At 44.0% G+C, this 24,853-nt stretch overlaps 1 protein-coding gene and 1 long non-coding RNA gene across 2 annotated transcripts in view; one reads left to right on the forward strand and one right to left on the reverse strand.

Annotated features, from left to right (window-relative positions):
- Positions 1–24,853, reverse strand: part of LOC148150499 (uncharacterized) — a 171,391-nt gene that overhangs the window by 60,911 nt on the left and 85,627 nt on the right. The window lies entirely within an intron of this gene.
- On the forward strand, positions 768–10,782 carry LOC122548800 (actin, non-muscle 6.2-like). The gene is made up of 3 exons (XM_043687577.2): positions 768–900; positions 1,184–1,332; positions 9,383–10,782. The coding sequence occupies exons 2-3, from the start codon at positions 1,207–1,209 to the stop codon at positions 10,385–10,387; spliced, it is 1,131 nt and encodes a 376-aa protein (XP_043543512.1). The 5' UTR covers positions 768–900; positions 1,184–1,206; the 3' UTR covers positions 10,388–10,782.

The raw sequence follows: 24,853 nt of genomic DNA on the forward strand, positions 1-24,853 counted from the left end.
CAGCACTGACCCTCCGACAGTGCAGCATTCCCTCAGCACTGACCCTCCGACAGTGCGGCACTCCCTCAGCACTGACCCTCTGACAGTATGGCACTCCCTCAGCAATGACCCTCCGACAGTGCGGCGCTTCCTCAGCACTGACCGTTCGACTATGCAGTGCTCCCTCAACACGTACCCTCCGACAGTGTGGCACTCTCTCAGCACTGACCCTCCGACAGTGCAGATCTCCCTCAGCACTGACCCTCCAACAGTGCGGCACTCCCTCAGCGCTGACCCTCCGACAGTGCAGCGCTTCCTCAGCACTGACCGTTCGACTATGCAGTGCTCCCTCAACACTGACCTTCTGACAGTGTGGCACTCCCTCAGCATTGATCGTCCAAGAGTGTGGTTCTCCCTCAGCACTGACCCTCTGACAGTGCGGCACTCCCTCTGCACTGACCATCCGACAGTGTCACACTGCCTCATCACTGACCCTCCAACAGTGCGGCACTGCCTCAGCACTGACCCTCTGACAGTGCGGCACTGCCTCAGCACTGACCCTTCGACAGTGCGGCACTCCCTCAGCACTGACCCTATGACAACAGAGTGCAGCATTCTCTCAGAACTGATCATCTGCCAATGTGGCAAACCCACAGTTACGACCCTCTGACAGTGCAGCACACCCTCCCTGCTATGCTACTGGCTATATATATATATATATACAAAGCCCTGGTCGAAAAGGTGAAGGTGGAAGCTCCTGACAGGCAGCCTGAACTGGACCAGTTCCTCCCCTTGCAGCTCATTGGCTGGCTGCTGAATGATGAGACTGGGGGGTGCTCAGTACTAATAAAGACAACAGGCAGGCAGAGTAACAGTCTCATTTCCTTCTTGCAGAAGCAGAGGTAGCATTTTGTGTGAGAGGTAGGTGCTGCTTGGAAAATAAGGTGTGGCAGGAGTGAAGGCTTGTCATTGCTCAGAGGGTGTCTAATGGGCTCTCAGTTTTGAATGTTGGGACATTGGTTTATGGGGGTCTGTAGTTTGTGTTGGGGTTTGTCCTTTTGGTAAAAAAAAGGAAGTTCCAGAAGTTGTAGTGGGGTCTGTTTCAAGTTAGTGAGCCATGTCTCTTCCTGTATTGTGTTAGTGCTTTTTTTAAATTCCTCTGTCTTGTGTCTGCGTCAATGGACATCTTTTTTGTCTCTTTCAGTCACCTCCTGCAGATTCTAAACCATGGCTGAAGATGAGGTTGCCGCTCTGGTGGTGGACAATGGGTCTGGAATGTGTAAGGCCGGCTTTGCAGGTGATGATGCTCCCAGGGCTGTGTTTCCCTCCATTGTGGGACGCCCCCGTCACCAGGTGAGCTCTCTGTGGATGGTCTTTCAATGTCCCTATCCTTTATGACTTGGTTTTTCTTTCCCCTTTGGGTGTGGAGACTGTTGTTTCTTGTAACTGTAAACTTGTCACTTGTTACGGCTTCCTCTTTTACACTGTTTGTGGTCTACATTCTCTTTCCTTTAGAGACTGGGGTTTGACTTTAACCCTTGCTAGCTCCTGCTCTTGCAGTTTGGGTGTGGTCATTAGTGTGGGGTTGTTCCTGTTTGGGGTTCTATCTGACCCCTTTACTGAGTTGTTCCTGTTTCTGGCAAATCCAGATGGCCTTATCTGGCGTCAGTGGGGAAACTGCCAATGGCTGAAAGCTGGACCTTTTTGGGCCTTGAATTGTGGCCAGGACAGGGTTAAGCCAGGTGTGGGATGATCTAGCTTATACCTAGGCATTCCTTTCCCAGTCTCTCCTCCTGGAGCAGTGTTTCAGGCAATGTTTGCTCCTCCCTTAAGATTCTTCTTCATTCTGTATAGTTTTAATCTCCCTGGTGTGCTTTAACCTTGTCAGTAAATGGTTCGATGTGCCTCAGAAGCAGTGAGAGGAAGTTACTCAGTTCCTTGAACCACTTCTCTGATTCAAATTAGGTTGTGGTTTTTGGTTATCTGAAACCTTGCTTTATATGGGTTGATATGCTTGTGTACTGATGTTGATTGGCCTGTTTGAAATTGTGAAGTGCTTCCTTCGTTACCACTTGTGTCAACACTTTATTTGGTTTTGTATTGAATTTCGCCTGTTAGAAATTCTTCCTGATATAACCTCTGGCCTGGCTCTGTATAATGTCATTGTCCTCTGCTCTGGCCTTCTCTTAAGGTTAAACTTGATCTGCCTACCTGATAAAGCATAGAATCCCTACAGCATGGAAACGACCTTCTGAACAGTAACCCGAGACCCATTCCCCTACTCTATTACTCTGTTTACCCCTGACTAGTGCACCTAACCTACACATCCTTCAATACTATGGGCAACTTTAGCGTAGCCAATTCACCTAACCTTCACATCTTTAGATTGTGGGAGGAAACCCACGCAGACACTGGGACAATGTACAGACTCCATGCAGGAAGTCACTTGAGGTTGGAATTGAACCTGGGACTCTGCTGTGAGGCAGTAGTGCTAACAACTGAGCCACAAAGCAATCTAATCTTTGTCAGCCCAAGAGTACATTCATTACTATTAGCCAACTTAGTGTTTATCTGCAAATTAATACATCTCCCCTACCCAACATTCTTATGTTGTTTTAAATGTATCTCAAACAATGAGCGACCCTGTGATATGCCACACAGCCAATTTTGGATCCATCTTACTAAGTTGCCCTGGTGATCCCATAGGCATTAATGGCCTTTCAGTTTTCCATGTGGGACCTTGTCAAAACTAGTGGTATTGTATAAACATAACTGCACCATCTGCACCTACATACCTGAACACCACCTGAAAAATTCCAAAATTTGCTGGGTGTGATGCCTCTGACATTTTCGACCATACTTAAACTGAAATATTTGCATTTGAATGCTACAGAGAAGGTCTTTGGGGGAAATTGAATATTTTTGAGAAAACAGATCAAGGGGCTGAATACCTCCTGTTCAATTCTACTGGACAATGTTAGAGAAACAGACCAGTGGCTGGGATCTTTGAAGTTTCTAGGTGGAGAATGGGGGATGATTGTGAAGTTCGGCAATAGACTGCCTAATGATTGAGAAGTTTAACAGGAAGAATGAAAGGGCAGTAGGGCAGAGCTCTTCCAGTGGAAGGAGAGTCTATATAAACAAAGCAACAGTAGTCTGTTTTGTGGACATGATTTTGTTTGATCTCCACTTTGGAGCTGGGTTGGGGAAATGTTATGGAGGATTAGTTTCCTTTACAGTGTGGAAACAGGCCCTCCGGCCCAACTAGTCAACACCAACCCTCCAAAGAGTAACCCACCCAGAACCATTTCCCTCCTAACAGCACTAATGCTAGTGGGCAATTTAGCATGGCCAATTTACCTGCCCTGCCAGATCTTTGGACTGTGGGAGGAAACCCATGCAGACATGGAGAATGTGTGCAAACTCCACACATTCACCCGAGGCTGGAATCAAACCTGGTGCTATGAGGCAGCAGTGCTTACCACTGAGCTAACATGCTGCCCTGTCTTGCTAAGGAACCTCTTTTTTTTTTTCTTCTTGCCTATGAAATGTGGTTATTTGAAGCAAGTAGTGTTTCAGCTCTGCCCATATCTGTTTTGGATTATTGCAACAACCTTCTCAACCTGTTTAATAGGGTGTTTTTTTTTCATTGCAAGATATTTCCTGCATAACTGAGTGATTTGAAATTCACATTAATGCTGCTTGCAGACTCCTGTTCATTACGTACAGCTCAGATGGTCTTCCCTCAAACCTGGTCAATCATGATACAAATTTTAAAATCAATCAATTAGTCTCCTCCCAAACAGTGGTTTAACCCTGTCCCTTTTCCCCCCCCCCCCCCCCCTCTAATTTTAGTAACTTAGAAAGTAGGAGTGGGTCATCTAGCCCTTCAAGCCTGTTCCTGAGATTGTGGCTAATTATCAAACTTGTACACTGTTACAACTTTCTCTCCCATGCCCTTTTTTGGTCCCTTTTTAGCCCTAAGAAATATATCTAATTCTTGGAAATATTCAACGTTTAGCCTCCACTGCTTTCTATGGCAGTGAGTTCCACAGGTTGACTATTCCTTGGGTGAAGACATTTCTCCCCATTTCTATTGTAGATAGTCATCTGACACCTATAAACTGTGACCCCCTGGTTCTGGACTCCCCTGACAACAGGGAAAACTCTTCCTGATGTTTACTGTCTAGTCAGGTGAATTGGCTATGCTAAATTGCCCGTAGTGTTGGGTAAAGAGGTAAATGTAGGGGTATGGGTGGGTTACGCTTCGGCGGGTCGGTGTGGACTTGTTGGGCCGAAGGGCCTGTTTCCACACTGTAAGTAATCTAATCTAATCTAGTACTGTAGAGTTTTTTAAAGATTCTGTCCCTCTACTGTAACCATTCTTCTAAACTCAGTCAATATACACAGAATATAGAACAGTACAGCACAGAACAGGCCCTCAAGCCCACGATGTTGTGCCGAGACTTAATCCTAATGTAAAATATAGTAACTTAACCTATGCACCCCTCAACTCACTGCTATCCATGTGCATGTCCAGCAGTCGCTTAAATGGCCCGAATGACTTTGCTTCCACCACCACAGCTGGCAACGCATTCCATGCATTCACAACTCTCTGCGTAAAGATCCTACCTCTGACGTCTCCTTTATACTTTCCTCCTAATATCTTCAAACTATGACTTCTTATACTAGTCAATCCTGCCCTGGGGAAAGTCTCTGGCTATTGACTCTATCTATTCCTCTCATTATTTTGTACACCTCGATCAGGTCTCCTCTCTTCCTCCTTCTCCCCAGAGAGAAAAGTCTGAGCTTATTCAACCTCTCTTCCTAAGGCAAGCCCTCCAGTCCAGGCAGCATCCTGGTAAACCTTCTTTGCACCCTCTCCAAAGCCTCTATCTTTCCGATAATAGGGCAACCAGAACTGGACACAATATTTCAAGTGTGGTCTCACCAGGGACTCGTAGAGCTGCAGCAAAACCTCGCGGCTCTTAAACTCAATCCCCCTGTTAATGAAAGCCAAAACACTATGCTTTCTTAACAACTCTATCCACTTGGATGGCAACTTTGAGGGATCTATGTACTTGCACACCCAGATCCCTCTGTTCCTCCACACTGCCAAGAATCCTGTCTTTAATCCTATATTCAGCATTCGAGTTCGACCTTCCAAAATGCATCACTTCGCATTTATCCAGGTTGAATTCCATCTGCCATTTCTCAGCCCAGCTCTGCATCCTGTCTGTTGCTTTTTACAAACTGATTCGATCTCTCCTTGTCAGTCTGAAACAAAACTTATCCAAATCACACTGAAGCATTTCTGCTTGTCTCTCCTCACTATCCTATGTGCTTTGTCATCTGCAACCTGGAGGTATTACCTTTAGTTTCCTTATCCAAATCATTAATACATAGTGCTTGGGCCCCATAGTCAATTATTCTTGTGATACTACACTAGGCACTGCCTGCCACTCCGAAAACAGATACTTTTAATTGATATTTTGTTTTGTCTTCCAACCAGTTCTTTGCCAAGGAAAAAGACCCTGTACAGGCCTCCTATCAGTAGGGATGAGAGGCAGAAAATAAAGCAGGAGATAAAAAGGCATGTCAGAAAGACTTAACAATAACTATCCTGGGGGACTTCAATCTGTAGTTGGACTGGGAAAGCCCCAGGTTAATACTAGGTCCCAACAAAAGGAGTTTGTGGAATGTCTACAGGATGGGTTTTTGGAATAGCTTGTGGTACAGCCCACTAGGAAATGGGCAATTCTGGATTTAGTGATGCTTAATAACTCCCTAATAAAGTCTGCCTTATGAAGAAACCCACATCCGATGAATGAATAAATTCTTGAGGAGCAGTGACCACAATATGATAGAATTAACCCTGTAGCTTGAGAGGGAGAAGCTGGAAGCAGATGTAACAGGATTACAATGGAGTAAAGGTAACTACAGAAATGTGAGGGACAAATTAATTGGAAGGAGCGTCTTGTAGGAAAGATGGTGGAGCAGCAATGTTGGAAGGTTCTGGGGATAATTTGGGAGGCACAGCAAAAATTTGTGTCCCAAAGAAGAAACCACCTCCTGGGAGAATGAGGCAATTGTGGCTGAGGGAAGTCAGGGACAACTTAAAAGCAAAAGAGAAAGTATACAACATGGTTAAGATTTCTCTCAAAGCAGAGGATTTGAAGCCCTTTTTTTAAAAACCAGCAGACAGCGACTTTTTAAAAAGCAATGTGGGGGGGGGTGAGATGAAATATGGTACGTTAGTGAATAAAACAAAAGAATAGAAGTTATTTTGAGACTATATGTAAGGGAAATAGGAAGAGTGGTTGTAAAACTTCTGGAAAATGTGTGGTGAAGTTGTAATAAGCAAACAAAATAGTGGAGGAACTGAATAGGTACTTTGCATCAGTTTTCATGGTAGAAAACACTGTAGTTTTAGCAGATCTTTGGGTGGTTGGGAACAGTGGGGAGTGTGGTGGCTATCGCTAAGGAGAACATGCTGGGAAGCTGAAAGACCAGACTGGATGGACTCATCCCCCTTTTGAAGGAGATAACTGAGGAGGTTGTGTGGAGGCATTGATGTTGATCTTCCAGGAAATATGGGAGTCTAGGAGGATCCCAGCGGACTGGAAAATGGGCTAATACACCCCCACCACCCCCCAAACCGTTTTAAGGGAGGGAGGCGGAAGACCAGAAACTATAGACTGATTAGCCTGACCTCTGTTCTTGGTAAGATTTTCAGGGTCCATTATCAGGAATGAGATTGTGAAGTAATTAGAAGTTCATGGTAAAATAGGGCTGGGTCAGCATGGCTTCAAAGGAAGGTTATGTCTAGCAAATCTATTGGAACTGAGGTAATGAGCAAGTTAAAGGAAAGTTGGTGGACGTGGTCTGTTTCTATCTCCAGAAGGCTTTTGACATGGTGCCACAGGAGCTGCTAAATAAGAGTCTATGGTGTCAGAGCCAAGCTACTGGCATGATAATGGATTGGCTGACTTGCAGAAAGCAGAGGTGGGGTAAGGGGTCTTTTCAGGATGGCAGCTGGTGACTAGTTGAGTTCTGCAGGGGTCTGAATTGGGACCACAACTATTCACATTATACTGTAATGATCTGAAAGATGGAACAGAGTGCTTTGTGGATAGGTTTGCAGATACTACATGAGTGTTGGGACAGTAGTGTTGAGGTGGGGAGGTTGCTAGGAGAATGTGTGCCATCTGCCACTTTTCCTATGTGGGAAAGTGAGGTTATGTACTTGACAGGAATAAGAGGTATAGTCTATTTTCCAAATGGGAAGGGCTTCAGAAATCTGAAGCACAAAGGGATGGAGTCCTAGCTCAAGTTTAAGGATAACTTGCAGCATTAGGTAGTCAGAAGGAAAATGCAATTCATCTGAAAAGCTAGAATACAAGAGCAGCTCAGTTCTAAGAGTTACTACTGCTGAGGCTATAAGGCTCTGATCAGACTGCATTTGACTGTGTGGAGTTTGCACGTTCTCCCCGTGTCTGCGTGGGTTTCCTCCGGGTGCTCCGGTTTCCTCCCACAGTCCAAAGATATGCAGGTCAGGTGAATTGGTGATGCTAAATTGCCCATAGTGTTAGGTAAGGAGTAAATGTAGGGGTATGGGTGGGTTGCGCTTCGGCAGGGCGGTGTGGACTTGTTGGGCCGAAGGGCCTGTTTCCACACTGTAATGTAATCTAATCTAAAAAAAAATAGTCAGCAGATTGGAGAGGGATGTGCTGGCCTTGAAGGGGTCCAGAGGAGATTCACAAGAATTAACTTGGGATTAAGGCCTTGACTTATGGGGAGCAACAGAGACGTAAGGATCTGTACTCATTGAATTTAGATGGATGAGTGATCTCCTGAAATTCTCAGAAAATTGAGGACTGAATAGAGTGGCTGTGGAGAACATCTCTCCATTCTAGGAGAGATGAGGACCTGGGGGCACAGTCTCCAAATGAGTAACCCTTTAGGACGGAGGAGTTCCTTCTACCCAAGGTGGTGAATCAGTGAAACTCACTGCTACAGAAGGCTGTGGAGGCTGTCATTGAATGTCTTTAAGACGGCTGGGGCCTCCCCTTAGTAAGGGGAGCAAGATTTATGGGGAGAAGGCAGGAGAATAGGGTTGAGAAACAATCAGCTATGATTGAATATCATCTGCCATTCAGTGGGTCAAATGGCCCAAATCTACCGCAACTTAATGATTAGGTTAGATTACCTACAGCGTGGAAACAGGCCCTTCCGTCCAAACAGTCCACACCGACCCTTTGAAGAGTAACCCACCCAGACCCATTTCCTTCTGACTAATCCACCTAACACTACGGGCAATTTAGCATGGCCAATTCACCTGACCTGCACATCTTTGGACTGTGGGAGGAAACCAGAGCACCCGGAGGAAACCCACGCAGACACGGGGAGAATGTGCAAACTCCACACAGTCACCTGAGGCTGGAATCGACCCTAGTGCTGAGGCAGCAGTGCTAATCACTGTGCTGCCCCGGTATCTTAAGGTATCTCCAAATCTGTGCTTATCAGCAGGTTGGGCAGCATCTTCAGAGAAAGTTGTTTCTAATCCAGTATGATACATGGAACTGAAGGGACATGCCATACTCAACATTAAGTATATTATCTCTCTTTCTTTCGTTTTCTTAGACCAGCATCTGTTAGCATTGTGCCTTATTCCAGTTCTCAGTAAATGGCTCCCAATCCCATACTCTTAACTTTCCAAGCTAATGTACAACCTTACCGAAAGCCTCCTGAAAGTCCAAGTAAACAACACTGGCTCCTTTTGTTAACTCTACTCAACATCCTCAAATTCTAGTAGATTTGTCAAGCAGTCATCTCTTTAGCAAATGCTGACTGTCTGGTCCTGTCTTATAGTGACACTACCAGTGTCAGAAGATCCCAGTCCATCATAAACCAAGTAGTTCTGATTTTAAACGAATCAACTCCATCACCACCGTTTGAATATCCATTCCACGTTTATCCAAACTCTTCAATGTCAGCTACTAACCAGCTTTGATCTGCCTGCTTTTTTGCTGTTGTCACTATCTCTCTATTGCTGAATCTTCATTTCTTGAAATGAAGTAAAGATGATCAAAATATAATTGTAAAAGGCAGCTGTAGAAATAAAAGTTTCTGATCTCAGTCCCAAAATGCATTGCAACTTCTTTAACCAAGAGATGTGCAGTCACTGGATGTTAAAATAAAAATTCACTGTCCTTAAAGGTGATAAGCAACTTTTGAGAAATCTCTCTAAACAATGTCCAACCTTATCTGAGAAAATTCAATTGTTGGCACAATATCTGGATGCTGGGTATTCCTCATCACTGGGTCCCTGATGGCTAGTAGTTCAACCTTATTTGAATTCATTGTGAACTGATTCATTTTTTGTTTTGTTTTCTTGTTCTAGGGGGTGATGGTTGGAATGGGTCAGAAAGACAGTTATGTTGGCGATGAAGCCCAGAGCAAGAGGGGCATTCTGACCCTGAAGTACCCGATTGAACATGGTATTGTGACCAACTGGGATGACATGGAGAAGATCTGGCACCACACCTTCTACAATGAATTGCGAGTGGCCCCAGAGGAGCATCCTGTTCTCCTCACGGAGGCACCCCTCAACCCCAAAGCCAACAGGGAGAAGATGACCCAGATCATGTTTGAGACCTTCAACACACCAGCCATGTACGTTGCCATTCAAGCCGTGCTGTCCTTGTACGCCTCTGGGCGTACGACTGGCATTGTGCTCGATTCTGGTGATGGTGTGTCCCACACCGTGCCCATCTATGAAGGGTACGCCTTGCCTCATGCCATCCTGAGATTGGATTTGGCTGGCCGGGATCTCACTGATTACATGATGAAGATCCTGACCGAACGTGGGTATTCCTTCACGACCACAGCCGAGAGGGAGATTGTGCGTGACATCAAGGAGAAACTCGCTTACGTTGCCCTGGACTTTGACTCTGAGATGCAGACAGCCGGCTCCTCCTCAGCCTTGGAGAAAAGTTACGAGCTGCCTGATGGTCAAGTCATCACCATCGGCAACGAGCGCTTCAGGTGCCCAGAAACCCTGTTCCAGCCCTCCTTCATTGGTATGGAGTCAGCTGGCATCCATGAGACCACTTATAACAGTATAATGAAATGTGATGTAGATATCAGGAAGGATCTGTATGCTAACATTGTCCTGTCTGGTGGAACCACCATGTTCCCAGGTATTGCTGATCGGATGCAGAAGGAAATCACAGCCTTGGCTCCGAGCACAATGAAGATTAAGATCATCTCTCCCCCGGAGAGGAAGTATTCAGTATGGATCGGAGGTTCCATCTTGGCTTCTCTCTCCACCTTCCAGCAAATGTGGATCAGTAAGCAGGAGTATGATGAGTCTGGGCCATCCATTGTCCATCGCAAGTGTTTCTAACATGCTTCTAGGGCTCTAGCCGTTGTCCAGAGCTTAGTCACTTTCAATGTGACTTTAAGTCTCTGCTGTTTCACAGGTTGTCAACTCTACATTTGCCCACTGTGACACGTTGCATACATCCTGCCTTTCCTAGTGCCTTTTTCACATCCTTCCCTCTAAATTCTGTTCAAAGCTAGGAGAACTGCTGTTTAATATTCCAATGAATAATGGAGACCAGTCTGAGATATGAAATGGTGTAATAGTTCCAGAGTTTGCTTCAAGGAATACCAATATTTCAGAGGGAGCAGGCAGGATTATGCAAATCTCGAGGCTTCAGTGCTACAGTTGAGAAATCTGCTTTTGTAATGGGTCTGTATTTTATCTTTGACATTCTGAAATAAAAAATCTTGAATTGATTTCCTGTTCTCTTCCTCCTTTAAGAATTTAAACTCATTTCTAGGCTTAAGTACCCAGCAGCAGGGATGGGGATGTTGACTTTTGCAATGAATAAGGCTATACTGATGAAATATGGACCTCCTGAAGACTACAGCTATGTTGTGATTCTTCATTGTAACCATTTGGTCAATCTGCCATGTAAGTTAGCTAGTCAGTTTTACCATAAACAGTAGCATGTGATGGCCTTGGACATGGAGGTAAAAGTCAAATATGCAGGCTCAGACCTCTGGTCTATTTAGTTCTGCTCCTTTAGCTTATTGTATTAAGTGTAGATTGCCATTTACATACAAACAGCATAAAATTGCAAGCAAATTGATGACCAACTGGTTACCTTATTCAAAATGGCTAGGAAAAACCATTTTGACCACTCAATAACAGTCCATGAAAATTTCTAATACAGAATGGAAGTAATGATTCCAGTGGAAATACTGAAGATTAGAAGTCATAACTGCTAATCTTACCCTTTCATTCAAGGGCTTTTATGTAAATGAAAGGGATAATTGGCTCAGTTGAAAGTGTGATGCATACTGGGTTCAATAGCTTATTTGGTTTAGGTGGTTCTTAACCTATATCATTCCTTCAGAGTCTAGATTAGTGGTGCAGGAAAAGCACAGCAAGTCAGGCAGCATCTGTGGAGCAGGAAAATCGACGTTTTGGGCAAAAACCCTTCATCATGAATGAAGGGCTTTTGCCCAAAACGCTGTGGTTTTTTTTCCCTGTTCTGTGGATGCTGCCTGACTTGCTGTGCTTTTCCTGCACTACTCTAATCCAGACTCTGATCTCCAGCATCTGCAGTCCTCACTTTTGTCTGTATCCTTCCTTCACTCCATAGGAAGGAGGAAGAGGGAGATACCTAACTCATGATGATAAATATTCTAGGCTAGCTGCAGCAAAGAATAAAAATACAAGAGCACTGTTATTCACTACAGCTGCCAAGTTTACCCAGACCCTCTGGATTCTCCCTGCCTCTGGGTCATGTGAAAGCATCTTTTGAGAATGGACACGCCAGCAAACACCCAGCATCACAAATGAAATCTCATGACCTGCTGAAACAGTTCTATTAAATGAATTTAGTTGGTACCTTCAGTGTTTGTTTAGCTTCATTTTTAACAGTACTTCAGATGTCTCTAATCTGTAACCTTAGAATGGGTTTCACTAATCATCCCATCTGCATGATAGTCTATTATCTAGAAATGAAAATGTGTTGCTGGAAAAGCGCAGCAGGTCAGGCAGCATCCAGGGAACAGGAGAATCGACGTTTCGGGCACAAGCCCTTCTTCAGGAATTCCTGAAGAAGGGCTTGTGCCCGAAACGTCGATTCTCCTGTTCCCTGGATGCTGCCTGACCTGCTGCGCTTTTCCAGCAACACATTTTCAGCTCTGATCTCCAGCATCTGCAGACCTCACTTTCTCCTCAAAGATATTATCTAGAAATGCCTTGTCAGCCATACACTTAGGCTATGAAAAAGTAAATTTTAATAACTCTAGGAGGTTAATGAAGATATAAGGGCAATCTGGAGCATTGAACAAATGGTCTTGGAACAGGAGTTTAAAATCTCATTCTAGAAGTGGGGTATGTTAAAACAAATTTGGAATAACCATTTACTTAAAAAGTTAAGTATCTTTTGAACTGCTCTAGCAAGCTATTCAGTGGTTTTATAAGATTTGACAAACCACTTGATACTGACTCCATAAAGACACACAGTATAGGCAACCTTGTTGCATTCCCTTAGTTTGTAGCTGGGGATGTCAGGAGAGACAGTGGGACAAGCTACAGCTTGAAACTAACAACAGAAATTATCAACGAATCTTAGCAGCGTCTGCGGAGGGAGAGAGAGAGAAACCGAATCATGGCTTCAATTCCTGTGAACGTTTTTCAGAAATGAATAAATTTCACAAGTCAGTCTCTCTCTCTCTCCCTTTCTCTCTCTCTCTCAGACCACCTGAGTTTCTCCAGCCATTACTTTTTTTGTTTCAGGTTTCCAGCAGCTGCAGTTCATTGTTCTAACTTACTACCTGACATAGTTGTGCCTGACAGACAATTTCCCAGGATCCTTCAGTATTGCCCTTGGTTGGTCCTGTCTCAATGTCACCTCTATTCAGTAGTACAATAACACACAGGAGAAACTGATCCTGACAGTCAACTCCAGCCTCCATGATGTCTCTTGGCACAGATTAAATGTGGGTGAGGAAACCTCCCAATAATTACTTCCTGCTCCCTTCATCCTACTGATGAACCTTCCTTGAGCATCACAAAGGCTGGCACAAAGAGAATGTGTGTAGTCTGGAGAGGGGAATTCAGTCACTATCACCATATGTCTGTTACACACTATTAACCCCTGACTAATACACCTAACCTACACATTCCTGAATACTATGGACAATTTAGCATAGCCAATTCACCTAACCTGCACGTATTTTGGATTATGGGAGGAAACTGGAGCACCCGGAGGGAACCCACACAGACATGGGGAGAATGTGCAAACTCCACACAGACAGTTGCCCAAAGCTGGAATCAAACCCAGGACCCTGGTGCTGTGAGGCAGCAGTGCTAACCGCTGAGCCACTATGCCACCCCAGAACTGTTAGACTGGTTGTTCCATCACCTGTACAGACCCAATGTAACAGAGGAAGAAAAAAACCTACTTGGCCTCATCCTCAGCAGACTACCTGAGAAAGATGCATTTGTTCATGACCGTATTAGTAGGAGTGACCACCATACAGCTGTTGTGGAGACTATTGCAAGATTACAGAGAGGACATCCTTTGATCAATAATTTGCCCTCCACTTCATAAGCTTCAATTTTAGTTAACTGCCTATGATCAGGGTCTTCATCAAATGACTTCTTGAACTCTCAGCGTTCCTATCATTGATGGTCAGCTGGTCAATACAAAAGCAAAGTGAGAAATGCTAAATGAATTATCAGTCTCAGACCCTTACTGAAATCCCCACCTCCATGTTATCCTGTTGTCATCTTTTTCTCTCATTTCATATGAAGTCACAACTAGAGTTGGTCACCTCTGTATTCATCTCCTCCTGTCATTCCCTTTCCAACCCCTCAATATACTAGTCTCTTATCACCTCACTTTTCCATTGGGTCTTCAGCTGTTGTCTTCCCCTTCTTCCTGACAGTTCCACCTCAAACATTCATACACACACACCCTTTTCCTCTTTCTCATCTCAATAGATGACCAGATCAATCCAATCTCTTCTACTTTCTTTGTCCACACAATTCTCACCGATCCTCTGCTGGTTCATTATTTTAAGTGTTGCTGTACTCCACACGAAGTAAGAGCAGAAGTAAGTGGCACAGTGGCTCACTGGTTAGCAGTGCCGCCTCACAGCGCCAGAGACCCGGGTTCAATTCCCGCCTCAGGCGACTGTCTGTGTGGAGTTTGCACGTTCTCCCCGTGTCTGCGTGGGTTTCCTCCGGGTGCTCCGGTTTCCTCCCACAGTCCAAAGATGTGCAGGTCAGGTGAATTGGCCATGCTAAATTGCCCGTAGTATTAGGTAAGGCGTAAACGTAGGGGTATGGGTGGGTTGCGCTTCGGCGGGTCGGTGTGGACTTGTTGGGCCGAAAGGCCTGTTTCCACACTGTAATGTAATCTGTAAATCTGTAAGCCATTTGATTCCTCAAGCCTACCCTGCCTTTCAATAAGATCATGGCTGATCTGTTTGTGTTTGAATTCCACATTCTCATCTACTACAGTAACCCCCAATTGCCTTACCTTCACTTTAAAGATATTAAATGATCCAACCTCCATCGTCTTCTGATGCAGAGAGTTCCAAAGTTGCACAATCCACTGAGAGAAAGTATTTCTCATCTTTGTCTGGAAAGAGTGACCCTTAATTTTAAACAGTGCTATGAGTTCTGAACTGACTCACAAGAAGAAAAGTCCTTTCCACTTCCATCTTATCAAAGACCATTCAGGATCTTATACACTTCAATCAAATCATCCCTTGCATTTATAAACTACAATGAAAATAAGCCCAGTCTCATTCGACCTATCCTCAAAAGACAACCTAATAATCCCAGATACTAATCTAGAAAATCTCCATTGAACTGTGTCTAATGCACTTACATTCTTCCTTAAATGCAGAGACCAAAATGGCGCACATCCATCTCAGCACCCACTTCTAATTAGTATCTTGTTGTTCTTCTTGATATTACCCAGCTTTCTGGATGATAATAACAAGATTGTTCCAACAATTGACTTTGATTTCTTCTTTTGAGTTTCAGCGAAAGATCTCTTTGCATAGACCAATGTTCAGTCAGTCAATTCAATCCATGTTATGAGGTATCAAGAAATGGCTGAAGGCATTGGATACAGCTATGTTTATGCATCTATTAACATTCTAGATGAAAATGTGTTCAAGAGCTAGCTCCATCTCATCTTAGCTTTTCCAGTACAGTTCCAACATCGGTAGCTACTCAATAATGTAAAAAAATTGTCCAAATTCTTTCCTCAAACAGCAAGAAAATCCAGTCCAGTCAATTATCTCCCCATCCTGAATCAGCAAAGGAAAGTGTCATCGACAGGCTACTAAGCTGCATTTGCTTATCACTAAACTGCCCACTGGTGCTCTCTTTGGGTTGTCAAGGAAATTTGAGTCAGGCAGTTCAGGAGAGATATTATGAAGCACTTCTGCACACATAGGATTGTAAAGATTTTGAACTCTCTTCCACAAATTATAGTTGATATTAGGTAAGTTGTTAGTTTTAAACCTGAGATAATTCTTTTTTAAGCAAAAGTATTAAGGGATATAGGCCAAAGAAAAGTATATGAAGTTAGGCCAAAGATCAACCATGACCTCATTGAATGTTGGAATAGGTTTGAGGGGCTGAATGGTCTACCTCCATTCCCATGCTGTTACCTCCTCAAAGAATTCTAGTCAATTTCTCAGAAATGACTTTTACTTCATGAAGTCACTCTGACTGCTTAATCATATAATGCATTTCTAAATGTTCTGTTACTATATCGTTTAACATTAATTCTAACATTTTCCCAATAACAGACATTGGGATTACTGGCCGATGAGTGACCTCTTTTTTTGACCCCTTCCTGTTTTAAGTAAAGTTGTTACATTGGCTGTTGCTCTGGGTAATATGAACTGGACAGATTGGAAGAGATAAAAAGAGAGTGATATAGTTTAGAGTGATCAACAATGGAAGCTAACACTGTATTTTGTGATGATGTGATGGGGAAACAGCACAAAACTGAGAAACAGCAGGGAGCTAAGTATAGATATGTGGGGACAGGCAATGGAGGAGAATAGGAACATGGGAGCAGAGTAGGCCATTTGGTCCCAGAAAGCTGCTCTGTCATTTGAAACCATGGATGATCATCTACCTGAATGGCATTTCCTCACACTGTGTTCAACTATGTAAACTATAGGAACTGGTCAACAAGCACAAGGAGGAATAGTTTACTCTGGTCACAGTTATAAAGCATGTCACAAAGCCATGGACTCACTGTGACACAGAAAAGGGCATTTGCCCCAAGGAGTCTATGCTGCCTCTCTATACAGCAATCCAATTCGGCCCAATCGCCAGCTCCATTCCTGTTGTTCTCTCAAGTGCCCATCCCATTTCCTTTTGAAATCATTAATTGGCATCACTCCATCACCCTTGTGGGCGTTGGTTTCTAAGTTGTTACCACTCGCTGAGATGAAATGTTCTTCCTCACATTCCCCTCAACATCTCCAGCCTATAACCGCAAATGTGTGTCCCCTAGTCCATCGATCATCAACTAATGGAAATGGCTTTCCTTTGTCCATCTTATCTCAAACCGCTATAATTTTGTTCATTCTCTCCTTGATCCCCTTTCTTCAAAGAGAACAACCCCAGTTTCTCCAAACAAATCTTGTAACTAAAATCCCTCATCCCTGAAACAATTATGGTAAATCACTTCTGTACCCTCTCAATGTAAGGTGAAGAATCTTGGTGGTGGTTTTTAGGTAGTCATCATGGGTGGGAGGATTCCATAATATCGCTTCACCTGGCGCCATGTAATTTGAGGAGACCAGGAGGCAACAAGATTTCCATGGTGGCTTCCATTTGACTTAGTCACAGAACTCAGAGGCTCACCACCACATTTCCCTCTGTCTTCATGCCAGTCTTACCAACCACAACCAGACTCTCCCCCTCCCCACCCCCAACCTTCTGGGATTTCTATTACTAGGAATGTCTGTGGATAGATATGACTTTGAATATAAATACAACAATAGCATCAACATCAAACTTGATGTATATTGTGCCGTTGACATAGTAAGGTTTTGCAAGATGCATCATCAGAAAAAAAATAGCAACAAGGCATTAGGAGAAGTGAGCTGAAAATGTGTTGCTGGAAAAGCGCAGCAGGTCAGGCAGCATCCATGGAACTGGAGAATCGACGTTTCGGGCATGAGCCCTTCTCCTGCTCCTTGGATGCTGCCTGACCTGCTGCGCTTTTCCAGCAACACATTTTCAGCTCTGATCTCTAGCATCTGCAGACCTCACTTTCTCCTCCATTAGGAGAAGTGACTCAAAGTTTGGTCCAAGAGTTAGGTTTCAAGAAGCACCTTAAATATTTATTAGGGAGAGAATTCCAGACCTTGCATCCCAAACTCTGAAACCATGGTTACTAATGGTAAATTGATGAAAATTGTGACAGTTTAAGAGACCAGAATTAAGGAAGTATGGAGATGTCAGTCAGCTGTGGGTCTAGAGGAGATTACAGAGAAAGGGAACACAGGGGTTAGAATACATTACATGGATAGGAATGATTTTGTCGTAATTTGATCAAGGGATGTGACCCTCATTGGCTAGACCAGCATTTGTTGCCATCTCCAACTCGAACAGAGTGGCTTGCTAGGTCATTTCAGAGGGCAGTTAAGATTCAACCACATTGCTGTGGGTCTGGAGTTACACATGGCCAGACCAGGTAAGGATGGCAGATTTCCTTAAAGGGCATTTATGAACCAGATGGGTTTTCACAAAATTAAATAATGGCTTTGTGGTTCGCATTAGGCTAGTTTTTAGTTTCAGTTTTGTTTTAATTGAGTTCAAATTTCAACATCTGCTAAGGGTGCAATTTAAACCCATATACCCAGATCATTACCCTGGAGTTCTGGTACATTGCTACTACACAATAGCCTCCCATAATGAAGAAGGACTGAATGAGCTTGCAGAGTTAGGATGGTTGAGGGGACTGGAGGTAGTCAAGAGATAGGGAGGGATGCAAGGATATGGGGAGATTGTGGAGATAAGAGTATAGTTGTAAGAATTGGAGGAGATAAGAGAGATTGGGACCATCTTTATATGCTCCTCATATGACAAGCCCTTCATTCCCAAGATCATTCTTGTGAACCTCATCTGGACCCTCTCAAAGCCAGCACATCCTTCCTTAGATACACGGCCCAAGTTTCTCACAATGTTCCGCACAGACAACTTATTTGGAATATTGCAAGCAGTTTTGGGCCCCGTATCAAACAAAGGGTGTTTTAGCCTAGGAGGGGGTCCAGACAAGGTTTACAGAGACAGCTTGGCTGCCTCACAGTACCAGGGATCTGAGCAACTGTCTGTGTGAAGGTTTTACATTCTCCCCGTGTCTGCGTGGGCTTCCTCCAGTTGGTCCTGTTACCTCCCACAGTCCAAAGATGTGCAGGTTAGGAGGATTGGTTATGCTAAATTGCCCATCATGTATAGGCTTAGTGGGTTAACCATGGGAAATAGAGTTACAGGGTTAGAGAAGGGGGGTGGGTCTGGGTGGGATATTCTTCGGAGGGCTGTTGTGGACTCGATGGGCCGAATGGCCTGCTTCTACACTGTATGGATTCTATGATGATTCCAAGATTCGTATGAGGATTTTTGGTCTGTACACAATGTTTAGAACAATGAAATTTACAGAACACTGGCAGGCCTGGATAGAGTGGGCATGGAGAAGATGGTTTCACTGACAAGGGAGACTAGTACCTCAAATTGAAAGGACGACCCTTTAGAATTGAGATGAGGAATCTGTGGAACCCATTGCTGGAGAGGCTGTGGCGGCTAAATCATTGTATTTGAGACAGAGATAGATAGGATCTTGGTTAGTAAGGGGATCAAGGGTTACGGGGAGAAGGCAGGAGAATGCAGTTGAAGAATGTATCAGCTACGATTAAATAGCAGAGCAGACTCTTTGGGTTTAATGGCCTGCTCATGTATGTTTTGATCTTAAAGAGTTAGGGGTGGATATAGAGGCTGGTGGAGTTGCATAGATAAGGGAATGATGTAGGAGCTGGAGGAGATTTTAGAGGCAGGTAGCACTGTAGGAGTTTGGAGGAGTTTACATAGATATGGATGGTTGAAGGAGCTGAATGTGGAGTGGGAATTATGTGGAGTTGGAGGAACATGAAGAGATAAGGAAGGCTGTAGTAACCAAAGTTCTGCACAGCTCCAACATGATCTCCCTGCTCATATAATCCATTTCTGATAAAGGCAAGTGTCCCGTATGCCTTCTTAATTACCCTATTAATCTGTTGTGCAACACTTACCCCAAGATCCCACAATTCCTCGGAGCTTCCTAATGTCTTGCCATTCATTGAGTACTTCATTGTCTAGTTCCTTCTGTGTCCCTTCTCATTTATCAGAGTTAAATTCCATCTGCCATTGATCTGCCCATCTGATCAATCCATTTATATCCTCCTGTAACTTAACACCTTCCTCCTCACTATCAACAACCCAGCCAATCTTTGTGTCATCCTCAAACTTATTATCCTCCCCACATTGTCATCTATAATCATTTATGAATACCACAAACAATAAGAGATCCAGCACTGATCCCTGTCATACATCACCACACACTATGCACCAGTCACACAGACAGCCTTCTGTCACCACCCTCTGTCTCCTGACATTCGGCCAATTTTGCATCCAACTTGCCAAGTTACCCTGGATCCCATTAGCTTTTAGTGTTGAGAGTGTGGTGCTGGAAAAGCACAGCCTGTCAGGCAGCATCCGAGGAACAGGAGAATTGACATTACGGGCATAAACCCTTCATCAGGAATAAGCACTTTATTCTTGATGAAGGCCTTATGCCAGAAATGTTGAGTCTCCTGCTCCTCGGATGCTGCCTGACCTGCTGCACTTTTCCAACACCACACTCTTGACTCTGATCCCAGCATCTGCAGTCCTCACTTTCTACTCCCATGAGCTTTTACCTTCTTTATCAATTTCCTATGTGGGGCCTTGTCAAAGGCCTTGCTTAAACCCATATGCACCATAGCAACTGCCCTACCCTCATCCAAACACTTGGTCACCTCTTTGAAAACTTCCACCAGATTTGTGAGGCGTGGTCTCTCTCTGACAAAGCTGTGCTGACTATTGGTGATCAAACTTTGCCTCTCTAAATGGAGATTAACTTTCTCCTTTGGTGTTTTCTCCAATAGTTCCCCCACCACTGAGGTGAGTCTGACTTATCTATAGTTCTCTGGTCTATCTTTACCACCCTTCTTGTAAAGTGTAACCACTTTAACTGTCCTCCAGTCCTCTGGCACCTCTTCTGTGGCCAGAGATGATTTCAAACTTTGTTTAACTTCCTCCCTCATCTCCCACAGCACTCTGGGATACAGCTCATCCAGACTTGGGGATTTATCCCCTTTTAAATCCACCAAAGCCTCCAATACCACTTTGCTTCTTCTATCAATCTGCTCAAAAACTTCACAGTCCATCTTCTTGAATTCTGTACTTACACCCTCCGTGTCCTGATTAAAGACAGATGTGAAATACTCATTTAACTCTCTACCAATGCCCTTCAGCCTCAAGTATAGATTGCCTCCTTGGTTCTGATTAGACACTTCTCTTTTCCTGGTTATTCTCTTCCCCTTAATATACTTGTAGAATATTTTGGGAGTCTCCCTAAACTTGTCCGTCAGTGTTATTTCAAGCCTCTCTTTGCTCTCCCATTTGCTTTTTGAGTCCCTCCCGCATTTCCCATACTCCTCCTGGGCCTCAATTGTTCTGCTCCCATTGTACCTATTTCCAGCTCTCTTTTCCTTTCTGTCCAGTCCTCAGTATCCAAGCTTCTCTGGGCTGATTGCTTCTGCATTTCACCCGAAAGGGAACATGTTGGGCCAGTACTCCCCCCAGACCTTTTTAATGCCTCCAACTGTTTTGCTGTAGGTTTACCCTCAAATGGCTATTCCCACTTGTTCTGGCCAGATACTGCCTTAATTTAATTAAATCTGCCTTACTCCAATCCAAAACTCTCTTTTGCAGATCCCCTTTCTCCTTCTCCATTACAAATCTAAAAGAATACAATATGGGGTTTCTCTATCACTAACATGCTCCCCACTGTCACCTCAAACATCTGTCTGGCTTCATCCCTAGAATGAGCTCCAACGCCATACTGTCCCTTGTTGGACCTTCTACATGTTAAGATAAAAAGCTCACCTGAGTACATTACAAGGATTCTGCCCCCTCTAACCTCTTTATACTCTGGTTATCCCAATTATCAGGAAGTTAAAATTCCCTAATATTTCCCTATTATTATTTTTATATGCCTTAGTGAAGTGTCTACATACCTGTTCCTCAATTGCCCACTGAGTGTTTGGGGACCTATAGTATATTCCTAACAGTGTGGCTGCTCCCTTCTTATTCCTAAACTCTACCAACAGAGCCTTACTTGATGACCCTTCCAACGTATTGTCTGACCTTATTGCAGTAACTAACTCCCTAACTAATAACGTAACACCACCTCCACCTTTACACTCTCCCCTGTCCAACCTGGAGGTCCTTCATCCCAGAATATTAAGTTGTCAGTCTTGTCCCTCCCTCAACCACGTCTCTCCAATGACAACATTGCAGTCCTACGTGTCAGTCCATCATCTTACCTCTAATATTCCTGGCATTAAAGTAGAGGCCATCCAGACTTGCCTTTGAGGCACCACATGGCTGAACTTGTCTCCTTTTCTAAGTTATGCTGTGTCACATTAAACTAATGCACTGTGGCTCCTGTCCCTGCTAAAACTAGTTTAAAATGCTCCCAACAGCACTAGTAAACATTTCCACAAAGATGTTGATTCCATTCTGGTTCATGTTCAGACCGTCTCATTTGTCGCAGTCCTACATTTTCCAGAAACAGTCCCAGGAATCTTAAACACTCCCTGTTGCACCAACTCTTGACGCATGCATCCATCTGCTTTACTCCCTTATTTCTTTACTGGAAGTAATCTTAACATTACAACCTTCAAGGTCCTGTTTCTACTGCCTATCTTCCTGAACACTTCATGCAAAACCTCATCCCTTGTTCTACCTATATTGTTGGTACAATGTTTTCCTTATCACCCTTTTTCTTCAGGATGCCCTGCAGCTTCTCAGTGACATCCCCAATCCTGGCACCAGATAGTCCTCCCAAAGCAAAACATAAAATTACTTACTTGTCTAATCATTTATGGATCAGTGGATAAATCTGGGGATTGAATGACCTAATACTTCAACAAAAAAGACAATTAAATTTTGAGGAGCTGGTATTGGACTGGGGTGTACAAAGTTAAAAATCACACAACACCAGGTTATAGTCCAGCAGGTTTATCAGGAAGCACTAGCTTTCAGAGCGCTGCTTCTTCATCAAGTCCTGAAGCAGGTCCTGCTCCATAACCATCTGATGAAGAAGCAGCGCTCTGAAAGCTAGTGCTTCCTGATAAACCTGCTGGACTATAACCTGGTGTTGTGTGATTTTTAACTTCCGTCTTAGAAGCATAGCAGTAGGACCAGGAGTAAGCCATTCAACCCTTGGAGCCTGTTGTGCCATTCAGTATGATCATGACTGATTGTTCAACTCAATACCATGTCTCTATTTGTTCCTCACCACCTTTGATACCTTAAGCTCTAAGTATGATGTCTAATTCAATGCTTTGACCTCAACCACGGTCCGTGGCAGCAAATTCCACAGGCTCACTACTGTCTGGATGAAGCATTTCTCCACTTCTTTGTTCTGGCCTATCCTATATCCTTACACTTTTGATCCCTTCTCTAGATTCCCCTTCCTGTGTTTACCCATGTCCAGTCTTGCAGAATTTTATAGATGTCTATGAAACCACCCATTATTCTTCGAAACCCTAGTGAAGATATTCCCAACTGATCCAGTCTCTTGACATCCCAGATATCAGTCTTGCACTTATCAGGACAATTTATAAGAATATAAATTCAAAGAGAAATCCAACATTTATACTGCATGTAAAGAGAGTGCTGATTGGTTGGTAAGTGAATCTATAATGGTAGAGGTGTCATGGAGAATGCACCCTGAAATAACTCTATAGATGCCAGTATCCCATTACCAGTCACCCTTTACTTATAGGAGACACTGATCTTGACACTACCTTGACACTGATCCAGCCCCCTCAAAGCCAGCTCTCAGAGTGAACAGTATGTCTGACACTCCTGTTTATATCTGTCAGCCAGGACTCCCTGATTGGACCAGATTACAGCCCTAATCAGGGAACTCAGATTCCATGAGGTCCAACTGGCCGACCTCATTACGATCACTGCAGCCCTCCCCCTCCGAGTCCTACTCTTTTCTTTTTGTAGTTCCTCCTGGGGCGGTTTAGCACCAGGTCAGGTACCTCCAAATCTCTCTCTGGTACTGGTGGTGTGTAATGCACAGTAACTTGCCTCTTACACCGGAGTATCTCAGAAGAAATTCAGATGTCACACAACATCAGGATATAGTCCAACGGGTTTACTTGAAATCACAGCTTTCAGAGCGCTGCTTATTTGTCAGGTGAAGTGGAGGGAAGAACACAGGCACAGAATTTATAGGCAGAGATATAATTGCAAAAACTTCATTCCCTTCTTCAGGTGGCAAAGGCATTGAGGCAATGATACCTGCCATATCCATCTCAGATTCTGAAATATTTTAAATGCTTGACAGAGAGTGAGAACCCACGGGTTTCTGAATAGTCTGAAAGGCAGTCAAGGAGCCGGACACATTTTCCTCTCACAATGTTTGTGAGTTTGCAGTTTTCATATAGTCCATATGTTGTCTCTCCCGCTTAGCATAGTCTTGGGTCTGACTTTTGCATTCCCGATGCCATTTTACCCTCACCCCCAAGACCAGGAAGATTAGATTTAACCTGGTGCAGAGTCTTCTTCTCATTAGCAACTCTGCTGGAGCTATGCCTATAGTTGCATATGGGGTAGTCCTATAATCAAACAGGAACCAGGACAGTTTGGTATCTAGTAAAACTTTAGGCTGTTTTTCAAGCCTGCTAAAGTTCAGATTCCTTTTCCTGCCAGACCATTGGATGATGGATGGTATGGAACTGTCCCTATATGCCGAATAACATTCGGCTTTAGGAAATACTACTCAAATTACCTGTTGGTAAACGAAGTCCTATTGTCTGTGACCAACACTTCCAAGATTCCGTGAATTGCAAAAATTGCGCGCAGTTTTTTATTGTCATCCCTATGTTTGACAAATGAGCTGTATGAAGGACCAGTCCCTTTGAGTGGGTATCCACAGTGACTAAGAACATGTAGCCTAAAAGATTCTGCATAGTCAATGTGTCACCAAGTTCAGGGTTTATCTGGCTGTTCCCACAAAAGTGACAGAGTGCTGGCAATTTTTGTCCTTGTTGGCACTCTGGGCACTGCCCCACAAACACAGCTATGTCTGCATCCAATCCTGACCACCAGACATAATGTCTCGCCAACATCTTCACTTTGGAAACCCCTGGATGACCCTGGTGGAGTTTAACCAGTATCTGGCGATGACCTTTGACCGGGATAATCACTCTTGCTCCCCATAATATGTCATCCTCTCCTGTGATCGGGTCTCTCTGGGTCCAAAGAAGTTTCAGTTCTGGTTGTTACGGCCCTTTGATTTCCTGCATCACCAGCAGCTGTTTCAGTTATGCCAGGACTGGAATTTTCTGTGTCCAAATCCTGATATTGGCAGCTGTGACTGGAAATGTGCCCAGAAAATTTAAAACCATTCCAGACCCTTCCAGTTGTTGTATCAGGAGGTGGCTCAATGCAATTGCATTTGCTACTGGTGTTCCAACTTGCAACTCT

Source organism: Chiloscyllium plagiosum, unplaced genomic scaffold (genome assembly GCF_037043375.1).
Source record: "Chiloscyllium plagiosum isolate Xiang-an unplaced genomic scaffold, Cpla_swu_hap1 HiC_scaffold_4, whole genome shotgun sequence".
NCBI classification, from domain to species: Eukaryota; Metazoa; Chordata; class Chondrichthyes; order Orectolobiformes; family Hemiscylliidae; genus Chiloscyllium; species Chiloscyllium plagiosum.